The sequence below is a fragment of the Ursus maritimus genome, unplaced genomic scaffold (genome assembly GCF_017311325.1).
Source record: "Ursus maritimus isolate PB19 unplaced genomic scaffold, ASM1731132v1 scaffold_7, whole genome shotgun sequence".
Taxonomy (NCBI): Eukaryota; Metazoa; Chordata; class Mammalia; order Carnivora; family Ursidae; genus Ursus; species Ursus maritimus.
Window position 1 is genome coordinate 27,971,855 of NW_024426885.1, and position 17,639 is coordinate 27,989,493.

The 17,639-nt window shown below is 38.3% G+C and overlaps 1 protein-coding gene across 5 annotated transcripts in view; it reads left to right on the forward strand.

Annotated features, from left to right (window-relative positions):
- ERLIN1 (ER lipid raft associated 1) overlaps positions 1-17,639 on the forward strand; it is a 62,471-nt gene that overhangs the window by 22,885 nt on the left and 21,947 nt on the right. For 3 of the 5 annotated variants that reach the window (XM_040624186.1, XM_008705536.2, XM_040624188.1), the window contains 5 exons: positions 1,402-1,460; positions 3,348-3,439; positions 10,749-10,838; positions 11,901-11,980; positions 14,150-16,444. In XM_040624186.1, coding sequence (XP_040480120.1) covers positions 1,402-1,460; positions 3,348-3,439; positions 10,749-10,838; positions 11,901-11,980; positions 14,150-14,371 — 543 coding nt within the window. In that variant the 3' untranslated portion in view covers positions 14,372-16,444. Of the gene's footprint in view, positions 1-1,401; positions 1,461-3,347; positions 3,440-10,748; positions 10,839-11,900; positions 11,981-14,149; positions 16,445-17,639 lie in introns of those variants that run through there. The other 2 variants (XR_572112.2, XM_040624187.1) reach the window with 1 other exon arrangement.

Below are 17,639 nucleotides of genomic sequence, written 5' to 3' on the forward strand. Positions count from 1 at the left end.
AGTGAAATCTGGCATTTCTCACAAATGCTGGTTATAAATTTTTGTCTTCTGGTTATTTCCATGAGTTTTTCCTTATGTCCTCACATGCCTCAACTTCAGCATATAATGAGTTTTTTCACTACAGTCCCCAGCTTTTTATTCCATTTCACTATTTCTTGTATTTGGTTATGATAGTTCTCAGATTCTTTACAGATTTGGCTGTTCTCTTTCATGTAGGGAGGTCTGTGTTGCTTAAAAGTCTTCTTTTAAAAGCCTTAAAAGAAGGTTATGTGCTTGAGAAAGAGCACGAGCAGGGAGGGAAAAATAAAAAAAGGTGAAATCGGAGAGGGAGACAAACCATAAGAGACTGTTAATCATAGGAAACAAATTGAGGGTTGCTAAAGGGGAGAGGGATGGGAGATGGCGTAACTGGGTGATGGACATTAGGGAGGGCATGTGATGTGATGAGCACTGTATTATATAAGAACGATAAATCTCTGAACTCTGCCTCTGAAACTAATACACTATATGTTAATTAATTGAATTTAAATAAAAAGAAGGTTATGTGCTTAAAGCCTTTGTTGCTTAAAAGTTTAGCCAATTTTCGGAGAGAAATTAAAACTTTCTTAAGATCAGCAGTGTTTTGTGTGTTTTTGCAGTATACGTGGGGGGTGAGTGATGTTTAGTTAAATCAAAAGCTTTTGAGAGATCAGTTGCCTGATATAGAAGAGTCAGCTTTCAAAAGGCTGTACTTCCCAAGTAGCTAATCTTAATTAATGTCAAAGTACACTATGGTTAGGGAAACAAAATGTCTAGTAAACAGGATCTACAAGGACAAGTAGACTTTGTTCTTTCTGGGAAGAAAGAATGTAAGCCGTTAACTGGTATTTTCCTTCAACTTTGGGCTGGTTATGTATAGTCAGTACTCAGTGATTGCAGGTTTAGGAAGTGGTAAATACATTTATTTCCACTGTATTAAGTTGCATATACTGACGTGAACATTGTTTGCTTTTATTTTTGTTTTTACTGTTTCCTACTTTACAATTTAAATTTTGGAACTTTGCCTTCCTTCTCTTTCTTTGATTTGCAGGCTTGAAAAGGAAACAAAAGTATCCAATGGGAGAGCTTTGTTAGAGGTCTTTTAAGGGAGAACCTTTTCCCTAAAGGAGTTTATTTCATAATGGATAGGGTGATTTTTTTCCCATAGGCAAGCATTTTTTAAGGAAACAAGTAGCAGCGTGTCTTTGATTCTTGGTGTGATGGCGTGAAGAATAGATTTTCTAGTGGAATCTCCACACATGTTAGTAGGCAGCTATGTCATAGTTGTTTCATTAGTTTCATTTGAGGAGCCTTTTCAGTAGAAGATTTAGTTTGAAGATTTATTTTTCAAATATACTTTGGCTTTTCATTTTTATTTTTTAGGCTGTGCGTGTTACAAAACCCAAAATCCCAGAAGCCATAAGAAGAAATTTTGAGTTAATGTGAGTAATATGCTTGGAATCCCCAAATTTTTATTTAGGGCTGTCTACATATTAATATACCAGTGTAGAGAAAACTTATGTGTGAGATGTTACACTCTGGGGTGGGGTGTATATCTGTTTTCCATACTTTAATTCTGATAATATTATCGATTTTCGTGTCTTCAGTCACTAGATTATTCTTAGTTTTTTCTTTATATATGAACATTTCAGGAGCAGCATTAGTGGCTAAGGATGCAATTTGCTGTAGAACTGTGGTTGAAAGGCTAAGGAGCTATAATTTGGACATGAATATCTTGAATTAAATACGAATAGAGGAGGGAGTCCTAGCTGCTAAGGTTGAAGAGAGTGCCTCTATTGTGTCACTGTGTTACAGTGGTAAGAATAGATACTTTATTGGTATAAAGTTTGGTTCTCCATTATATGTGATTGTGTATCTGAAATTACACCTATATCTTTATAATTTGCTTCTGGGAAGCTTTGCCTGAATTGACTCCTGGTAGTCTTCTCTTTTTTGGGTCCAGGGTTGACTAGGAATGAGAAGTTATTTGCTTGACATGAAATTAATTTCTTAGTGTTCTGAAGGTCTGTGTTAGGGGAATAGCTACTGTGGTTGAAATGGCAGTATTATTCTTGTATGACAGGTACAGAAAAGAAGAAACAAAAGGTCTTTAGGAAATTTGGCAAGTATTTTAAGAGGAAAACTGAAATGCTGGAAAAATAACTGCAAAAGTCAGGAATACAACAGATTGTATAAGTATAGGGGGTCCAAGAAATAATAATACTTCTTCCTGGGGTGATTTACTGCTGAGTCCTTACTGTTCCCAAGTCTCTATCTTCTGTTATACCGAATTTTATTTTCCCTTTTCATTTGTAGAAAAGGAACTCCTCTTTTAAAACTATAAAGCACAGAGTGCCAGGCTGGATAGATCATGGATCTGATCCACTTGTATAAAAATTTTTTTTATTGAAGGCTCAGGATGTCTTAGGCTTTCAATATGATAGCTTCTAGTGATGGAAACATGAAGACTATATGTTCTCTGCCCTCAAATAACTCATAGTACCCAGAATGCCATTTTATGTCTTTATCGGTTTTAGCAGGAGGAAAGAAGAGATCTTTTGGGGGGAAATGTTTTGGGGGAACTATTGGAGTTACTTTTCAGATAAATCTGGATCTTTCCTAATTTTGTAGACTATTGCAATCCCAGATTTAAAAGCCACCTTGAGGTCTAACCTCCTACATAATAGTAATCTTTTTTTATACCTTTTCTGCCCTGTGGTCACCCAGTCACCACTTGTACATGCTTAGTGATAGGCCAGCCGTTTCCATTATTAGAAAGCTCAGATTCTTAGAAAATTCTTCCTTACATTGAGCCCCAGTTCACCACCCAATAACTACCACCTAATTATATCTTCCATACAACAAATAGGGTAACTGCACGAGAGTGTCTGCCTGAGGAGGGACTGAAATCTAGCTCCATTCTGCGTGCCAGGCCATGCACCTGAGGGACTGCATCTGCCCAGAGGGTGTTGCGTTTTGCTAATTGGCCCAGGGGTGCTGTGTGGGCTAGCTGGAGGCCTAACAACAAAGGAAGCATTTCTGTACTCTGAGTACTTGCAGATCACAGGCCTTTTCATGATACAATTAGAAGAAAAGGTCAGACTAAAATTCAAACATGTAAATTGTTTCCTATATTTGGGTGACTTTGGGCAAATCACTTAACTTTGCAGCCTCAGATTCATTATAAGTAAAATGGGGTAACACCTCTCTAGGCATGATAATGGATCAGAAAGGTCGTGTTACAAATGGTTCTTTGACTCAATATAGAGTCAGAATTACTGCCTGTGACTGCACATCATTTCTAATTTTTATAATATTTTGCTTCACAGGGAGGCTGAAAAGACAAAACTTCTTATAGCTGCACAGAAACAAAAGGTTGTGGAGAAAGAAGCTGAGACAGAGAGGAAAAAGGCTGTTATAGGTACTTGGATTTCTTTCTGAAATGGATGTCTCTTAAGTACGTGTGTTATGAGTTTGTCCTGTTCTTTGTCAGTCTGACACTGGTTATTGATGGGATCAAATAAGATTGCATCATACGTAGTGGAGAATTCTAGAAACTCTTCTGTATATTCAGATGTCCTATAGCCTTTAAAACTAGATGGTGCCAGTAGTTAATGAAGTGGCTCTCCACCATGTCTTTGACTGCTACTGCTTTTTCGAGGACAAGAAAAATGGATAGGGTTTTTGGGCAACTCCAGCCTCTGTGGAGTAGAGTTTTGTTCATACAGTTTAAGAGTAGGGAAATTTTTTGGCCAAAGCTCAGGACTATAGTATGCATCCTTGCCGTTGACATGCAGTGAGTTTTATCTGGGTGAATAGGTGTTGTCCTCTCCGACAGTAGGGCAGGATTGCTTACAGCTTATTTTGTATCACAGGGACTTCCCTAACACTCCAGGATATCATATATTGGACTGCCCTCTGAGGCTCTCAGTCGTTTGTGCCTTGGGATGCTGAAAGCTTAAGAAGTGTTTCATTAACTATTTCAAATACGCGGGAATGCACAGAGAATAGTAAAATGAAGGCTTAATACTTGCCACATTCCTTCAGATCATATTTTCTTTTAAGAATAAATTTATCTGTTTGAACCCTCCTGTGTACCCTTACCTGGTCCTATTTCTTGACCTCCCTTGTCTGAGTAGCTTCTATCTTAAAGTTTTTATGTAGATCTTTTCTGTCCATATTTTAACTGTAAATATGTAATAATAAACAATTCATAGAATTGTCTTAAACCATAAAAATGATACCGAACTTTTATTTCGCAACTTGCCTTCATTTTACCAACATCGTTTTGAGTTTTATTCATATTGATATGTGTAGGTCTAGTTAATTTTTAACTGCTGTGCTTCATTCTGTGAGTGAACCTTAGTTCATTCTGATAGATTACTGTTGAAGAGTTAGGTAGTTTCTAGTTTTTCCTTATTATGAACAGTGCCGCAGTATCCGTGTCTCTTGTTGCACACGTTCCGAGTTTTCTATGGTAGCGCTACGCAACATGTGGTGTCGGTCAGTGCCCTGTTATCATGAGCTTTTTGTTTCTGATCCATAATGAGGTGACTACAGAAATTGAGAATGAGTGCTTAGAAGTTCTTACAGTATTAACAGTAATTTTATATCTGTTGAGTCTAATAAAAAACTGGAGACTGTGTTTTTAATATTTTTCCTAGTAATTAATTTTATTGTAATTTATAAAATATTGCTTCCTAACAGACTGAAATACAAATAAGGGGGGGGGTTGCTTTCCCATAGGTAGTTTGAGAACCATTGCTCTGGAATACATAGCTCGAAGTAGAATTGCTAGGTCATAGGGTTACATACATCTTCAAATTTCTAACATTCAGTATTGCCAAATTGCTCTGCAAAGTGATTCTTCCATTTTACCTTCTCTTCAGCAGGGTTTGAGTTCCCATTCCTTTGTTGCCTTATTGAATTCCCATTTCTGCATATCCTCCTCAATTCTTAGAGTCATTAGACCTTTTAAAATTTATGTCAGTGTGATGGTGAACACGTATCACAGAATTTCAGTTTGTATTTCTCTGATTACTAGGAAAGTTGAATATTGTTTATTGGTCATTCAGGATTCTGTTTTTTGGTATGTGAATTGCCTGTTAATATACTGTTAGCCCATTGTTTGATTACCTTTTTTGAGCTGATTTGTAGTTCTTCATATCTTCTGGATATTAATCCTTTCCCAGATTTATGCATTGCAAATATCTTCTCTCACTTTGTGGCCTGTCTTTGAACTTTATGATGTCTTTGACATTCATATATATTTAATTTTCATGTAATCATATTCATCAGTCTTTTCCATTATGATTTGTACTTTTTCTTTCCCGTTTAAGAATTCTTTCCCAAACTCAAAGTAATAATTTTATTCTAAAAGTTCTAAAGTTTTGCTTTTTATGTTTAGATATTGAATCCATCTGGAATTTATTTTAGGTTTTAGTGTGACATTGGAGTTCAGTTTATTTTTCCAAGTAGCAAGCCAATTATTTTAGACTATTGAAAAGTTTGTTATTTCTTCTATGTCACATCTGTCTTAAGATAGACTGTATATAATTTGTTCTGTTGTTAGGATCTCTATATTGTTTTAATTTCTTGGTCTGTGCTCCAGAATTACCTTGTTTCAATTACCGTCACTTTTTATGTTAAGTCTTGCTATTTGCGAGAGCAAGTTTCTCCTTAATTATTCCTCTTAACTCTTCTAACTATTCCTAAAATTGTCTTGGATTTTCCTAGGCTCTTTATTCCTCCATATAAATTTTAGAACCAGCGCAAGTTCTGTAAAATGCTGTGGTGAGGTTTTGATTAGAATTATATTACCTGTACATGTCAACTTGGAGAGAATTACAATATTTATGATACTGAATCTTATAAATCTATTTATATTTTTCCATTTATGAGAAATGTCTTTCCAATAAGTGTTCTAATTTTCTTCTTAAAGTTCTGGCACTTTCTTTCTTAAACTCTTATTCCTGTATATTCCTCAAGATTTTGCTATTATAAGTAGGTTCATTTTTTTAAGATTTTATTTATTTATTCGAGAGACAAAGTGAGAGAGTGTGTGCGTGAGCTTGGGGGAAGGGGCAGAGAGGGAGGAAGAGGGACAAGCAGACTCCCCCGAGCGCAGAGCCCGAAACAAGGCTCGAGCCCATGACCCTGACTGAGATTACCACCTGAGCTGACCTGAGCCGAAACCAAGAGTTAGACGCTCAACTGAGTGAGCTACCCAGGTGCACCAAATAGGTAGGCTCTTTTTTGAAGGCACATTTTCTAACTGTTTTTTTGCTTTTGTAGAGGTATGCTCTTAATTTTTTTTGTTTGTTTAGCAGTTTGCTGAAAATGCTATTTCTAATAGTCTCTTCAGTTTTCCATGTGAGCAGTCAGATTGTCTTCAGATCAGGATAGTTCTGATTTTTTTCTTTGTAGTGCCACATCTTTTTATTCTTCTTACCTTACGGTTTAGGCTATGATTTAGAGTGCAGTGTTGAAAAGAAAGATGGCGACAGGTATTCTTGTCTTGTTCCTAACTTTAAACAGTCCCAGTGATGTTTGCTGTACTTAATTTTCATTGGGTTAGTGAAGTTTCTTTCTGTTACTTGCTTGCTGAGAGTTTTTATCATGAGTGGCTATTAAAACTTGGAGAATTTTTTCTGTATCAGTTGAGATGACCATATAATTTTTCTTTTTGAAGCTATTGTGGTGAATTATATTAATAGATTCTTTATTACTGAATTATTTTGCATCCTGGGATAAACCCACTTGATCATGATGTAGGAGATTCACCCCAATACATCTCTTTATGTCTTGCTGATAATTTCTTTAAATTTTTTACTTTTATTTATTTTATTTTCATTTTTACTGTATTTCATAAATTTCAGCTTACAATTTTTTTTTTTCTTATACTCTTACTGTCAGTTTTTTCATGGTTATACTAGCCTCAAAATGAATTGGAGGGCATTTCTTCTTTTTCTGTGTTCTGGAACATTTTGTATAAAATATGTTACCATCTCCTCTTTGTAGGTTTGGTAGAACTCACTTGTAAAAACCATCTTGGTCTTACGGGGTTTGTGCTTTTTTGTATGCTTGTTTGTTTTTTGTGGTAACATTTAGCCTGCTGATTTAATTTCTATACTAACTATAGGTCTGTTCAGGTATTTGTTTCTTTAAGTTTGGGCAGTTATATTTTTCTAGAAAATTGTCTGAAATTTCGGATTTGGGGGCATAAATTTGCAGAATTTTCTTCTGACTTTTAAAACCTTCTACCAAATATGCATGTCCCCTTTTCATTCCTAGTATTGTTTATTTGTGCTTTCTCTTTTCCTGGATCAGTTTTGCCAGAGGTTTGTTATACTTGATTCATCTTTTCACAGAACTGCATTTTTATTTGGTTGATTCTATTACACTTACTTTTCAAGTATATTATTTACAGTTATTTTATTCTTCTCTCCTGCCTTTTTTGAGTTTTCTCATTGGTTCTTTTCTAACTTCTTGAGTTACTTAATTCTTTAGTTTTCAGTCTTTTCTGATGGAAACACGTTAAGATAATAAATTTTTTTTTAAGTTCTGTCTTAGGTAAATCTCACAGGTTTTGAAATGTAGTTTACTGATGTTCAGTTTTAGTTTTTAAAAAACATTCCCATTATGATTTCTCCTTTCACTTATGAAGTATTAAAGGTATTTTTTTCAATCTCTGATTGAATGGATTTTTAGGGGGCTACCACTTTATTGTTGATTTCTGATATTGCATGATAGTCAGAAAATATGATCTGTTATATGGATTCTTAAGTATTTGTTGAAGTTTACTTTGCGGCTTATCAATACAGGATACTTTTTTGGTAAATGTTCTGTGTATGCTTGAAAAGACTGAATGTGTTTTCTTTATTTGTTGGATGCAGTTTTCTCTATATATCATTAGGTTGGGCTTATGAATTGTGTCGTTTACATCTTCTGTATTCTAATTTTTGCCTTCTTGAGCTATCAGTTACTGAGAGGTGTGTTAAAATTAAAATCTCCCACTATGACCATGATTGTTGACTTGTAATTTTTTTCTTTATATATTTTAGGACTAAGATATTCAGGATTATTACATCTCCCTGGAGAATTGCTCCTATTGTGTAATAACCCTCTTTATTCCAGACACACTTTTTGGCTTAAGATCTATTTTGTCTACCTTTAATGATATTATAGCTATGCCAGATTTCTCTTGGTTAGTTATTTTCTTGATGTATCTTTTCCCATCCTTTTACTTTCAACTTTTCTATGTCATTATGTTTTAGGTGTGTCTCTTGTAAACAGCATATAGCTGGATTTTGTTATCTTATCCAATGTGAGAATCTGTCTTTTAACTGGTGAGTTTAGTCTTTTTATATTTATTGTGGTTACTGCTATATTTGGATTTGTTTATATCATTTAATTTTGTGCTATTTACCATGCATTTTTGCCTCTGCTTCTTTTTTCTCTCTTTTCTGATTGGCATTGAATTGACTGGATTTTCTTTATTCTTTTCTTCCTTTTACTTGATTAGAAGATTTATATTCTGTTTCTAGAATGTATAGCTAGTCATATCCGTAAAATGTTAATAAGCATACCTGACTTGACAAAATCTAAAGCTAATCATTCTTGCTGTCCTCTTAAATAAAACCTTAGAATGCCTTAATTCTTATCACTGTCCCCCAGTTTTACATATTGTTGCCTCGTATTCTGGTTTAATGTTCTTTTTATTCCCCCATTAATTATTATCATTATCATCGATTCTTATAGTAAACATCTATTTTGATTTATAGGTATTACTTGATTTTTTTCCCTCTCCATTGTTTTTGGCAGTTCATTCTTTTTTCTGCTAGTTTGTTGTTGTTGTTGTTGTTTTGTTTTTTTCCGTGAAGGCGAAGGAGTAGATACTTAGTCATTCTTCTTTGGTCTGAAACGATTTTATTTCATTCTTGAATGGTAATCTAGCCTACAGTTCTAAGCCCAGTGAAACTTACTTTTCTTTGTCACTGGCAATATTATTTCATTTTTGTTTGGCTTCCTTTTCTTTTTACTTTTACGATTTTTCTATCTTTGGGTGTTTCATTTTCACTGTGATGTGTCTAGGTAGAGAAAAGTGTACTTCTCACTGGGCTGGTGGGTCGAGTTTTTTAGCCTCCCTGGAGTTGAAGCCAACTAGTGGTCTTGATTTTATACAGGAGTCTCAGTTCTAACATTTCAAGGCCTCATCTCCTGGCCCTGCATGGGCAATAATCCAAGTCCCTCTTCCTCACTTGTCTAGTAACCACCACCAAGGCCACCATCGTACCGGCTCTCAGCTCTCCCTTTGCTTATGTCTCTTGAGGGTTTCTCCTCCTTTCTTATGATCTTAGCCATGCATTAAAAAAAAAATTTGTTATATATTGTCTAGCACTTTAAGGTATTGTTAGCTGAAGGGTTTTCTCAGCCTACTCCACCATTTTTCCAGAACTGTAAGTCTACTCATGCTCTTTATTGGTTTATCCCTGCACGTCAGAGAGCAGTGTTAAATGGTATGACTGCAACAGTTTCTCTGGGTTCTAGGTGTAGGCTCCAGATGTCTTACCTGTTATTCAAGTTTAATCTTGAGTTTCTGCTTATCGGTAAGTTTCTAGTCCAGTTGAACATTGTAGTCTGTTTGTAGGGTGGTGTGGTATAGGTTGATTTTATGCTAATGAGGAAATAGGGAAGTATGTGCTGGAGTTGTTGCTAAAGGATACTGGATCTTCTGGAAATAGGAAGCCACTTGGAAATTTTTTCTCTACTATGTACTTCCCCTAAGGGCCAGAGATAAGATGTGTTAAAATACTAACCCTCTTTGGCTGAAAAGGAGAATTGAGAATGTTCTTCAAGAATTGCAGTGATTGGATTGAAAGTGTAATTAGAGTCTTTCTTCCCTGGTCCTGGATCCTTTGGTTAGGCCACTGGTTTACTTGAGGGTGTTTGGTTTTTCCTGCGGCAGCTAACTTGTTCATCCCCAATGCTTGTTTTCACAGTGTCAGACGAATTAGCCTGCTTTCTCTTTTTTGTTCAACAGCAGTCAGAGTTATACTTCTCTGATATTATTTTCATCTTGTCATTTCTCTGATGGTAATTTAACCATCAACCAAGTTGATCCTGAGTATATAAAATTCCGTTACTGAAGATGGGGGTCTTCTAGCCTTCTTTATATTCTAATTATTTGTTGTCTTCTCTTGTCAGCTGACTCTGTAATCAACTGTTCATTGTGACTTCATTCGTTCTTCTTGTCTTTATGCCTTCTGCCATGTCCTCCTAGGTCATGTCCCTTATTTTCTTTAGGATTTCTTCCAGAAGGCCTTTCTTGATTTAACTTACCTTCTTTGTTCTTTCTTTTTCCTGCCATTTTATGAGATTGTTCTGTATTGCCATGCATTTATGTTGCTGTTTTTGTTCTGAGTACTTTCATGAAGTATCGTTTTTCCCATTAGCTTGTGAACTGTTGCTGTGTAATCCCATGAAGGAATGGAACCTTTTGTACTCCCCTTTCCCACAAAACTAGCACTGTCAACAGAACAGTGAACTAGGAAATAAATTCCCTTTTTTCTGTTGAATAAGTTTATAGTCTGGGTGGATAAAACTTAATGAAACAGTTAGCCCATAAAACCTTACATAATTAAATGTTAAGACAGTGTGCTGCTAATTCTGAGTATTTCTGGAACTAGAGTAATGTTTTTGAATATGTCGTCTTTTGTGTATAATTATAGAAGCGGAGAAGATTGCACAGGTGGCAAAAATTCGGTTTCAGCAGAAGGTGATGGAGAAAGAAACTGAAAAGCGCATTTCTGAAATTGAAGGTACATCAGGGAGAAAAGAGGCTCTGACCGTTCCATACTGCCTCTCTGCCTCAGAGATTGGGCTCTTGATTGTGATAGGCGGGAGGGCCATAGGATAATCTGGTCTGGAGGAGGGAGCTGCTCTCATACCTTAGACAAATTTTTAAAAAACTGCCAATATGTGTTCAGCTCTTGGTTTGGTTTGAGACTATAGGTAACTCATCCTTTCATTTTCTGTCCTTAAATTGTGGCTTACTAGCTACCACTTTGTTCTCAGGCAGACAAGTGTGAGAATTACTCATAACCAGTTGTAAAGAACGTATAAGATAAGAACCCCACCACTACCAGTTTCTTTTCTACCTGGCAACCAAAAAAATAACAAAAAATTAGCCTTGGAAGAAAGAAGCCCCAATTTTCATAGAGGCTCTCAAACTCCTTGACTTCATATAGTGAGATGTTGATGTTCTAAGCTCACAGTCTTGAAGACCAGATATTCAACCTCTTTTGCTTGTATACTGCTGCTTCCTATCATTCTGCATTAACTGATTCTGGATCGTATTTGGAGGGGGTGGGGACAGTGCAATGAATAGAGCAGAGCTTTCGTGTCTGGACTTCATTGTTTTACTTGAAGCCTTGAGTCTGCCATAGGGTGTGAGGCTTTTTGAGTGATGAGAGGTAGAGGAAAGAAGGAGCAGCATTAGGTGGAAAATGAACTGGGCTCTGATGAGCTGAAAGTTCTTCGACGTTGACAAGAGTATTCCCCTTTGAGAAGAGTCTGTCTGGGGACTGGAATTTGAAAACTGCTAATGTTGTTAAATGCCTTTAAGTGATAGAGGAGTGCCTGGCTGGCACAGTCAGTGGAGCATGTGACTTGATCTTGGGGTTGTAAGGTCGAGCCCCATATTGGGTGTAGAGATTACTTAAATAGAATAAAATCTTTAAAAAAATAAAGTAAGCAATCAAAATATTAGGCAGTGGAGAAAGAGACACCTACTTTAACATAAAATCTGCTCTGACCCAGCTGAGGAAATAGATTACAACTTTCCTTTGTTTTAAATACCCTGACTCTGTTCTCCTTACTAGATGCCGCATTCCTGGCCCGAGAGAAGGCGAAGGCGGATGCCGAGTATTATGCTGCACACAAATATGCCACCTCAAACAAGGTGACTGGCTCTCTGCCACTCCTAATAATATAGCGTTTGCGATTTTGGTTTTCCTTAGGGCTGGGGTTTGGGGGGGGCTCTGATGTGGTAGAGGTGATCTGTCTAGTGTCAAGGAAGGGTAGTTACCATCACACTCTCTAGAAACAGCCAATCACTTATCAAGACATATTGCACACTCATTGGGGAGAGAACTTTGTATAGTTCCTTGTAAAAATGGGGAGCTAGGACAAAGGCAGGTAGATACATAAACACAGGTCAGACCCCATAAATCATCCATCCATACTGCCATATCAGGGCTCAGTAATCAGGAAAGGTGAGGGTCTTCTCGTGTAATGACAGGAGTAACAGGAGAAGAGTAAAGTCCATTTAGAGTTGCTTCCCAGGTAAGATAGCTTTTTTGTATAAATGCTGAGTTTATTTAGTGCAGTGTTTCTCATCAGCAACTTTCTTGGCATTTTGAGATGGGATACTTCTTCATTGTTGAAGACTGTCTCATGCATTATGGGCTGTTTTGCATCCCTGACCCTTGCCTGCTAAGTATCAGTAGTGTTCCCCGCAACACACCCGTTTTCAAATGCCCTGAGTACTGCTTGTTTACTGGATTTAAAAATATTCTAGTTGTGAGGAATTTTATGTGTGATAATTTGAGAAAGGAGGTTGGGTGATGTAAGTGAAGTTTTTGTATAGGGACTCGGGTTAATCTAGGTTTAGAGAATGGAGGCCTGCTTAGCAGGACTTAGGAAGAGGCAGCTAGAACCCCTGTGGTATTCTGAGAAGGGAAGCGTATGACCAAGGTTTATAAATTATGAATTGTAGAGTAGATCGGAACATTGAAAGAGCTGAGAAAGAGGTTGCCCAAGGGGTGTGGTTTAAAGGCTAGAGTCAAGATTTAAGGTATAGACAGGTCTTAAACTCTTTCGGTTTAGAAAGGAACAACATACTGTGGGTTCAGAAGAAATGATAAGACATGATAGGTTTATAGAATGAGAGTTGTCAGTACTTTGAAATCCAGAATAAATTTAGAAGTAAATTTAACATATCGGAGGAGACACAGCTCTATAGAAACAGAATGGAATTTGGTCAAGATGGAGACAAGGTGAGAAACTTGTGTATAAAACTAACAATCCAAATCTGTCATGAGAAAAGCTGGCTCAGCACAAGTATCAAGACTTTGTCATTGAGGTTAGCCTTATGCTGAAAGGGACAGTAGTTTTATGCCATTTTGAAAAATGCTATTCAGATAATGACCTATATTAGTAAGGCATTAGAAAGTAATTTGGTTATGCACTGTGACCAGATTTGATGGCAGTGTTTCAGCAGAGAGAGTATAGACCCAGGGAGTGGAAGGTGTTGGGGGGCTATGAGGGGCCTAGAGGATAGGCCAGGGACTTGAGATGAGGAAAAGATTATTAGGGAAGGTTCCGAGAGGCTTTGAGGGAAGTATTTTCCAGGGAATACTAGAAATAAGTTTTGATCAAGCCCAGAGAGATTTTGGTTGGATGTATTATGGCACCATGATTTAAATTAAAAAACAAACAAAAAACAAAAAACCTGTGTCAGGGAGAAAGATCTGTTTCATTGACAAACATGTGTCCATCACAGTCAGTTTAAACATCCAGCTTCTAGAGGCATGAGGCCAGACCAGGTGATTTCTTGAGATCTTTTTCCACTTTCAGAACGTGGTCAAGAAAAGCAGAATCACAGATGGTTGATTATAAGGTTATGAGCCCAGCCCCTTTGAAACTCTCCCATTTCATCTATTGACCTGTTTACCTCGTAAGAGAACCTGCAGAGATTCCAGGCTGATTCCAGGTTGAACTTAGCTAGATGAAATAAGAAAGTAGATACGAAAGTATTTTATAGGCTCCAAGTCACTATAGAAATGTTAGTTGTTGTTATTGTTCCCAAAAACCCACCTCCTCAATCCTTCTTTATTAAAAAATGAACAGCTTCTCCCTGCATTAGGACAGGAGCTTGTTTAAGGAACTTCAAGTCTAAAATACAGCTGTGAATGTGATAACCACATGTCAAAGTGAGAAAAGATCATTGGCAATGACTCCGAGTTGAGTAGTGATTCAGAAGAGCAGTAGGAAAATTTGTCAGGAAAGAGAGAGATGACTACTGGACCAAAGTGTCCTGATTCCTTTGCTCTTCTTTGCTCCTACACAGCACAAATTGACCCCGGAATATCTGGAGCTCAAAAGGTACCAGGCCATTGCTTCTAACAGTAAGATCTACTTTGGCAGCAACATCCCTAGCATGTTCATGGACTCCTCTTGTGCTTCGAAATATTCAGATGTTAGGACTGGAAGAAAAAGTTCTCTCCTCTCTAAGGAGGCTCTTGAACCCTCTGGAGAGAGCCCCATCCAAAACAAGGAGAGCACAGGTTGATGCAAGTGGTGGAAATGTACTCCCATATCAGAGTGTGGCCCAAGGGGTTAAATGGGAACAATGGTTATACGACTCTTCAGATTCACAGAGAACCTGTGCTCCGTCTGTTCTGCCTCTCCTGTGGTAGCCCTGGTTTATCAGCCGATTGCAGGATAGAGCCAGTTGTCTGGCACCCAAATGTCTTTTCAGCCACAGTTTTATCAAGTATCCTGTGTGTGTTCCTTTCTGAACTGGTACTCATGAATGAGGGAAAGTCTGATGCTAAGATACTGCCTGCACTGGAATGTTAGACATTAAGTATGTAACAAGCTGTGTTTTTCTAAGCTGAGATCTATTGAATAATGTTTACATTGGTCCCCGGGAAAATGTGTGCTCAGCCATTCAAGACATAGGAGGCCAGAGAAGATGGCCAGGATGCGGTAAGTGTAAAGAAGACCGATTACGCCTGGGGCCCAGGCTCTCTCTTTGGGGTCCAGTCCCAGCATTCATCCGTGTGATTAGCATCTAGTCCGCTGAAGTTCTCCAGGAAATGATCTTTCACTTGAGCAACGATTTACTTGATGCTATTTGCACCTTTTTGTTTTCCTATAGTCCAATTGGTGGCCTGCTGGGATAAGTACCTTGCCACCCAACCAGGGATTCCTAATCACTAGTTATTGCATTAGTAGGCTCAGAGATAGAGCTTGGCTTGAAGTTCTGGGTGAGATGAAACCTTTGCTTTGAACCAAAGCTCTGGGGAGGGCCCTGCATTCCCCTCCATTGAATGATGACTGTCTGTGTCACTGCCCCAGGCCATTCATAACTAAGGTGCCTGGTTTTTAGCCACAGACAACTCCTTATATGTCACCTCTCAGCTCTGGCTGGCCAAGAGCGGGACAGGGCTTTAACCAGAGCTAGGAGCAGCATATAATTCCTAGCTGTTCACTGCACAGTATTGTATCATAACTGCAGGAAGTTTTCATTTTTAAAACTGGATTTGGGGTACATTTATTTGCCCCAGTACCTCTGCCTGAAGGCCAAGTCCTAGGGCTGCTGTGGTTACTGGCACACTGATTCTCCTCAATATTGTTCTTCTGGAGCCTACAGAGTGTGGAACGGCGTAACTTAACATCTTTGGTCATCTTTGTCTCGTTTTTTTTCCCCTGGCTCTGAGATGCTGAAATCAAAGTTGTTTTCCAGCTTTCACCCTCCCTAGGAAGTCAGGATTCCACTGACTTCCTGGACAGCCAGGGGATTTAATTTCCCATGAGAGGATGACAGAGTGAGTTATGAGTTAGCCTGTGGCTATGGGAGACCTACTTCATCTGGGCCTTTTTTCCCTTTGGATTAGCTTTCCTGAAACAGTGTGCCCCATAGTTAGGCTGAGTTTGTGCAGCTTATTAAGACACCTTTCATGTATACTATGGTCAAGCCAGACAGAGAAGTCATGGGACCACTTCCAGAAACCTTTCCGCTGTCAGTCCTGTCAGTCTCATGACAGCTTGCGGGTTGTGCCAAACACTTTCTATGGGGAAGGAATCCCAAATTTGAGTGGATCTTTTCCCTGGGCCTTATATTAGAGAGGCATTTGTAATAATGGAGAGAATCCTTTTTTATTTTTGCTTATTATATACACTCTCTTTATGAATGGATCTTGTGTTCTCTAGCCCTCCTTTAAAGAGCCTTTGAACTATAAGAATAAACTCTTCACCTGTCATGTATTGTTGCTGCAGATAGATATGATTGTTGTGGGAAATTTGGGTCATTGACCTTTGTGCTTTCATTCCTAGAATGTTTCCTATTCCCAGGAGCTAAAAGCTGTTGCCCCAAAGTGATGGATTTGGGTTTTCTTACAAGCCCCCTGGTGGCAGAGTTGAGGAACAGGGAACTAGTGTTGTGAAGTTGTGAAGAAACTACTTCCACTTAAACTCTCCATGGAGTGTGCTGCCCAGTGCTCGCTCAGGCTCTAAGTCTATCCCTCCTGCAGGGATGTTCCTTTTGGCAAATATACACTGTAATCTTGAAGTCTAAATTTATATGTGAATTACTACCTTTTTTTAAAAAAAGAAACCAAATAAAATTATTTTACTATCAGTGATTTGTATTTTTTCCTTATGTCTCCATTCTTTTCTCTTGTCTTAAGGTGTTCCTAAGGTTGCCTTGCCATTTCAACTAGGTAGCCAGTTTATTTACTAGTTTAACTCAACTGTAGAGGCTTTTCTTATACTCTTCTCAGAATACTGCTTCCTAGGTATAAGAATTGTGAAAGCAGGGTTTCCGCTCTTCCTGACTCACAGAATTTAACAAAGAATGTTCTGATTCCTGGTGGGATGTGGCCAGCAGCAGAAGAGGAAAGAGGGAGACTGGAGCATCGTGCCCTTCAGAGTCTGTCTAAGAAAGAAGGAAGGGGCGGTTATACTGAGGCGGAGGAAGGACAAATTGTACAAATTACAACTGGCAGTGATACGATATAACTAATTTCACTAATATAGGTGTTAGTCCAAGAGCCAGGACTGGACCTGCTCTCCTCAGCTCTCAACCTTTCCTTCCTGGAACAATTTCACAGTGATGTTGGGCATCAGGGCTTGGTAATTGGGAGTTTTGGGGAAAGCAGCCCTTTACTTGGGTTCCTGTGGGCTCCAACCCCTTAGTACCTTTGTCTGCTGCTGCAGACCAGGGAAATTTAACTAATTCAAACCAATTATCCTGTAGGTCTGGGTAGGTATTAAAATGAAGTGATTTAGAACTAAGTGATTTCTGCCTCTTGCTGTGGAAAAGGAATTTTGTGAGTTAGAAGTTGTGACCTCTGGTTGCTTTGGGATTAAGTCCCAGATGTGTGCATTGAAGCACTTTGTGATCTGGCCCCTACTGACCTCTCCAGCCTGGGTCCTTGAATGTGCCTACTCTGTGTCCCTTTACATATATTGTTCTTCCGACCTGGCTAATTTTTTTCCCCTTATAACTCCAACTTTCCTTTGCTAACTTCTGATGAGTCTTCACTTCTTCAGACAGGTCACCCTAAACTTGGCTCAGGCTCAGGTCAGCACTCCACATTTCTGCCTTGGAACATTTCACACACCTGACTTTACCTGTTTAATGTCTTTCCTCACAAGTGTTCAGCTCTCTGGGGGCAGGGACTGTGATTCTGCTCTTTCTTGGGCTGGTATCTATTGCTCATGCCTGGCCCATATGAGTCAGTCAGTTTTGTTGCATGAAAGAACAAAAGCATGAATGTGAAATGCAGGAAAGTGAGAAGTGGGGGGAAAAGAAGGACATAGAAGTTAGGGTA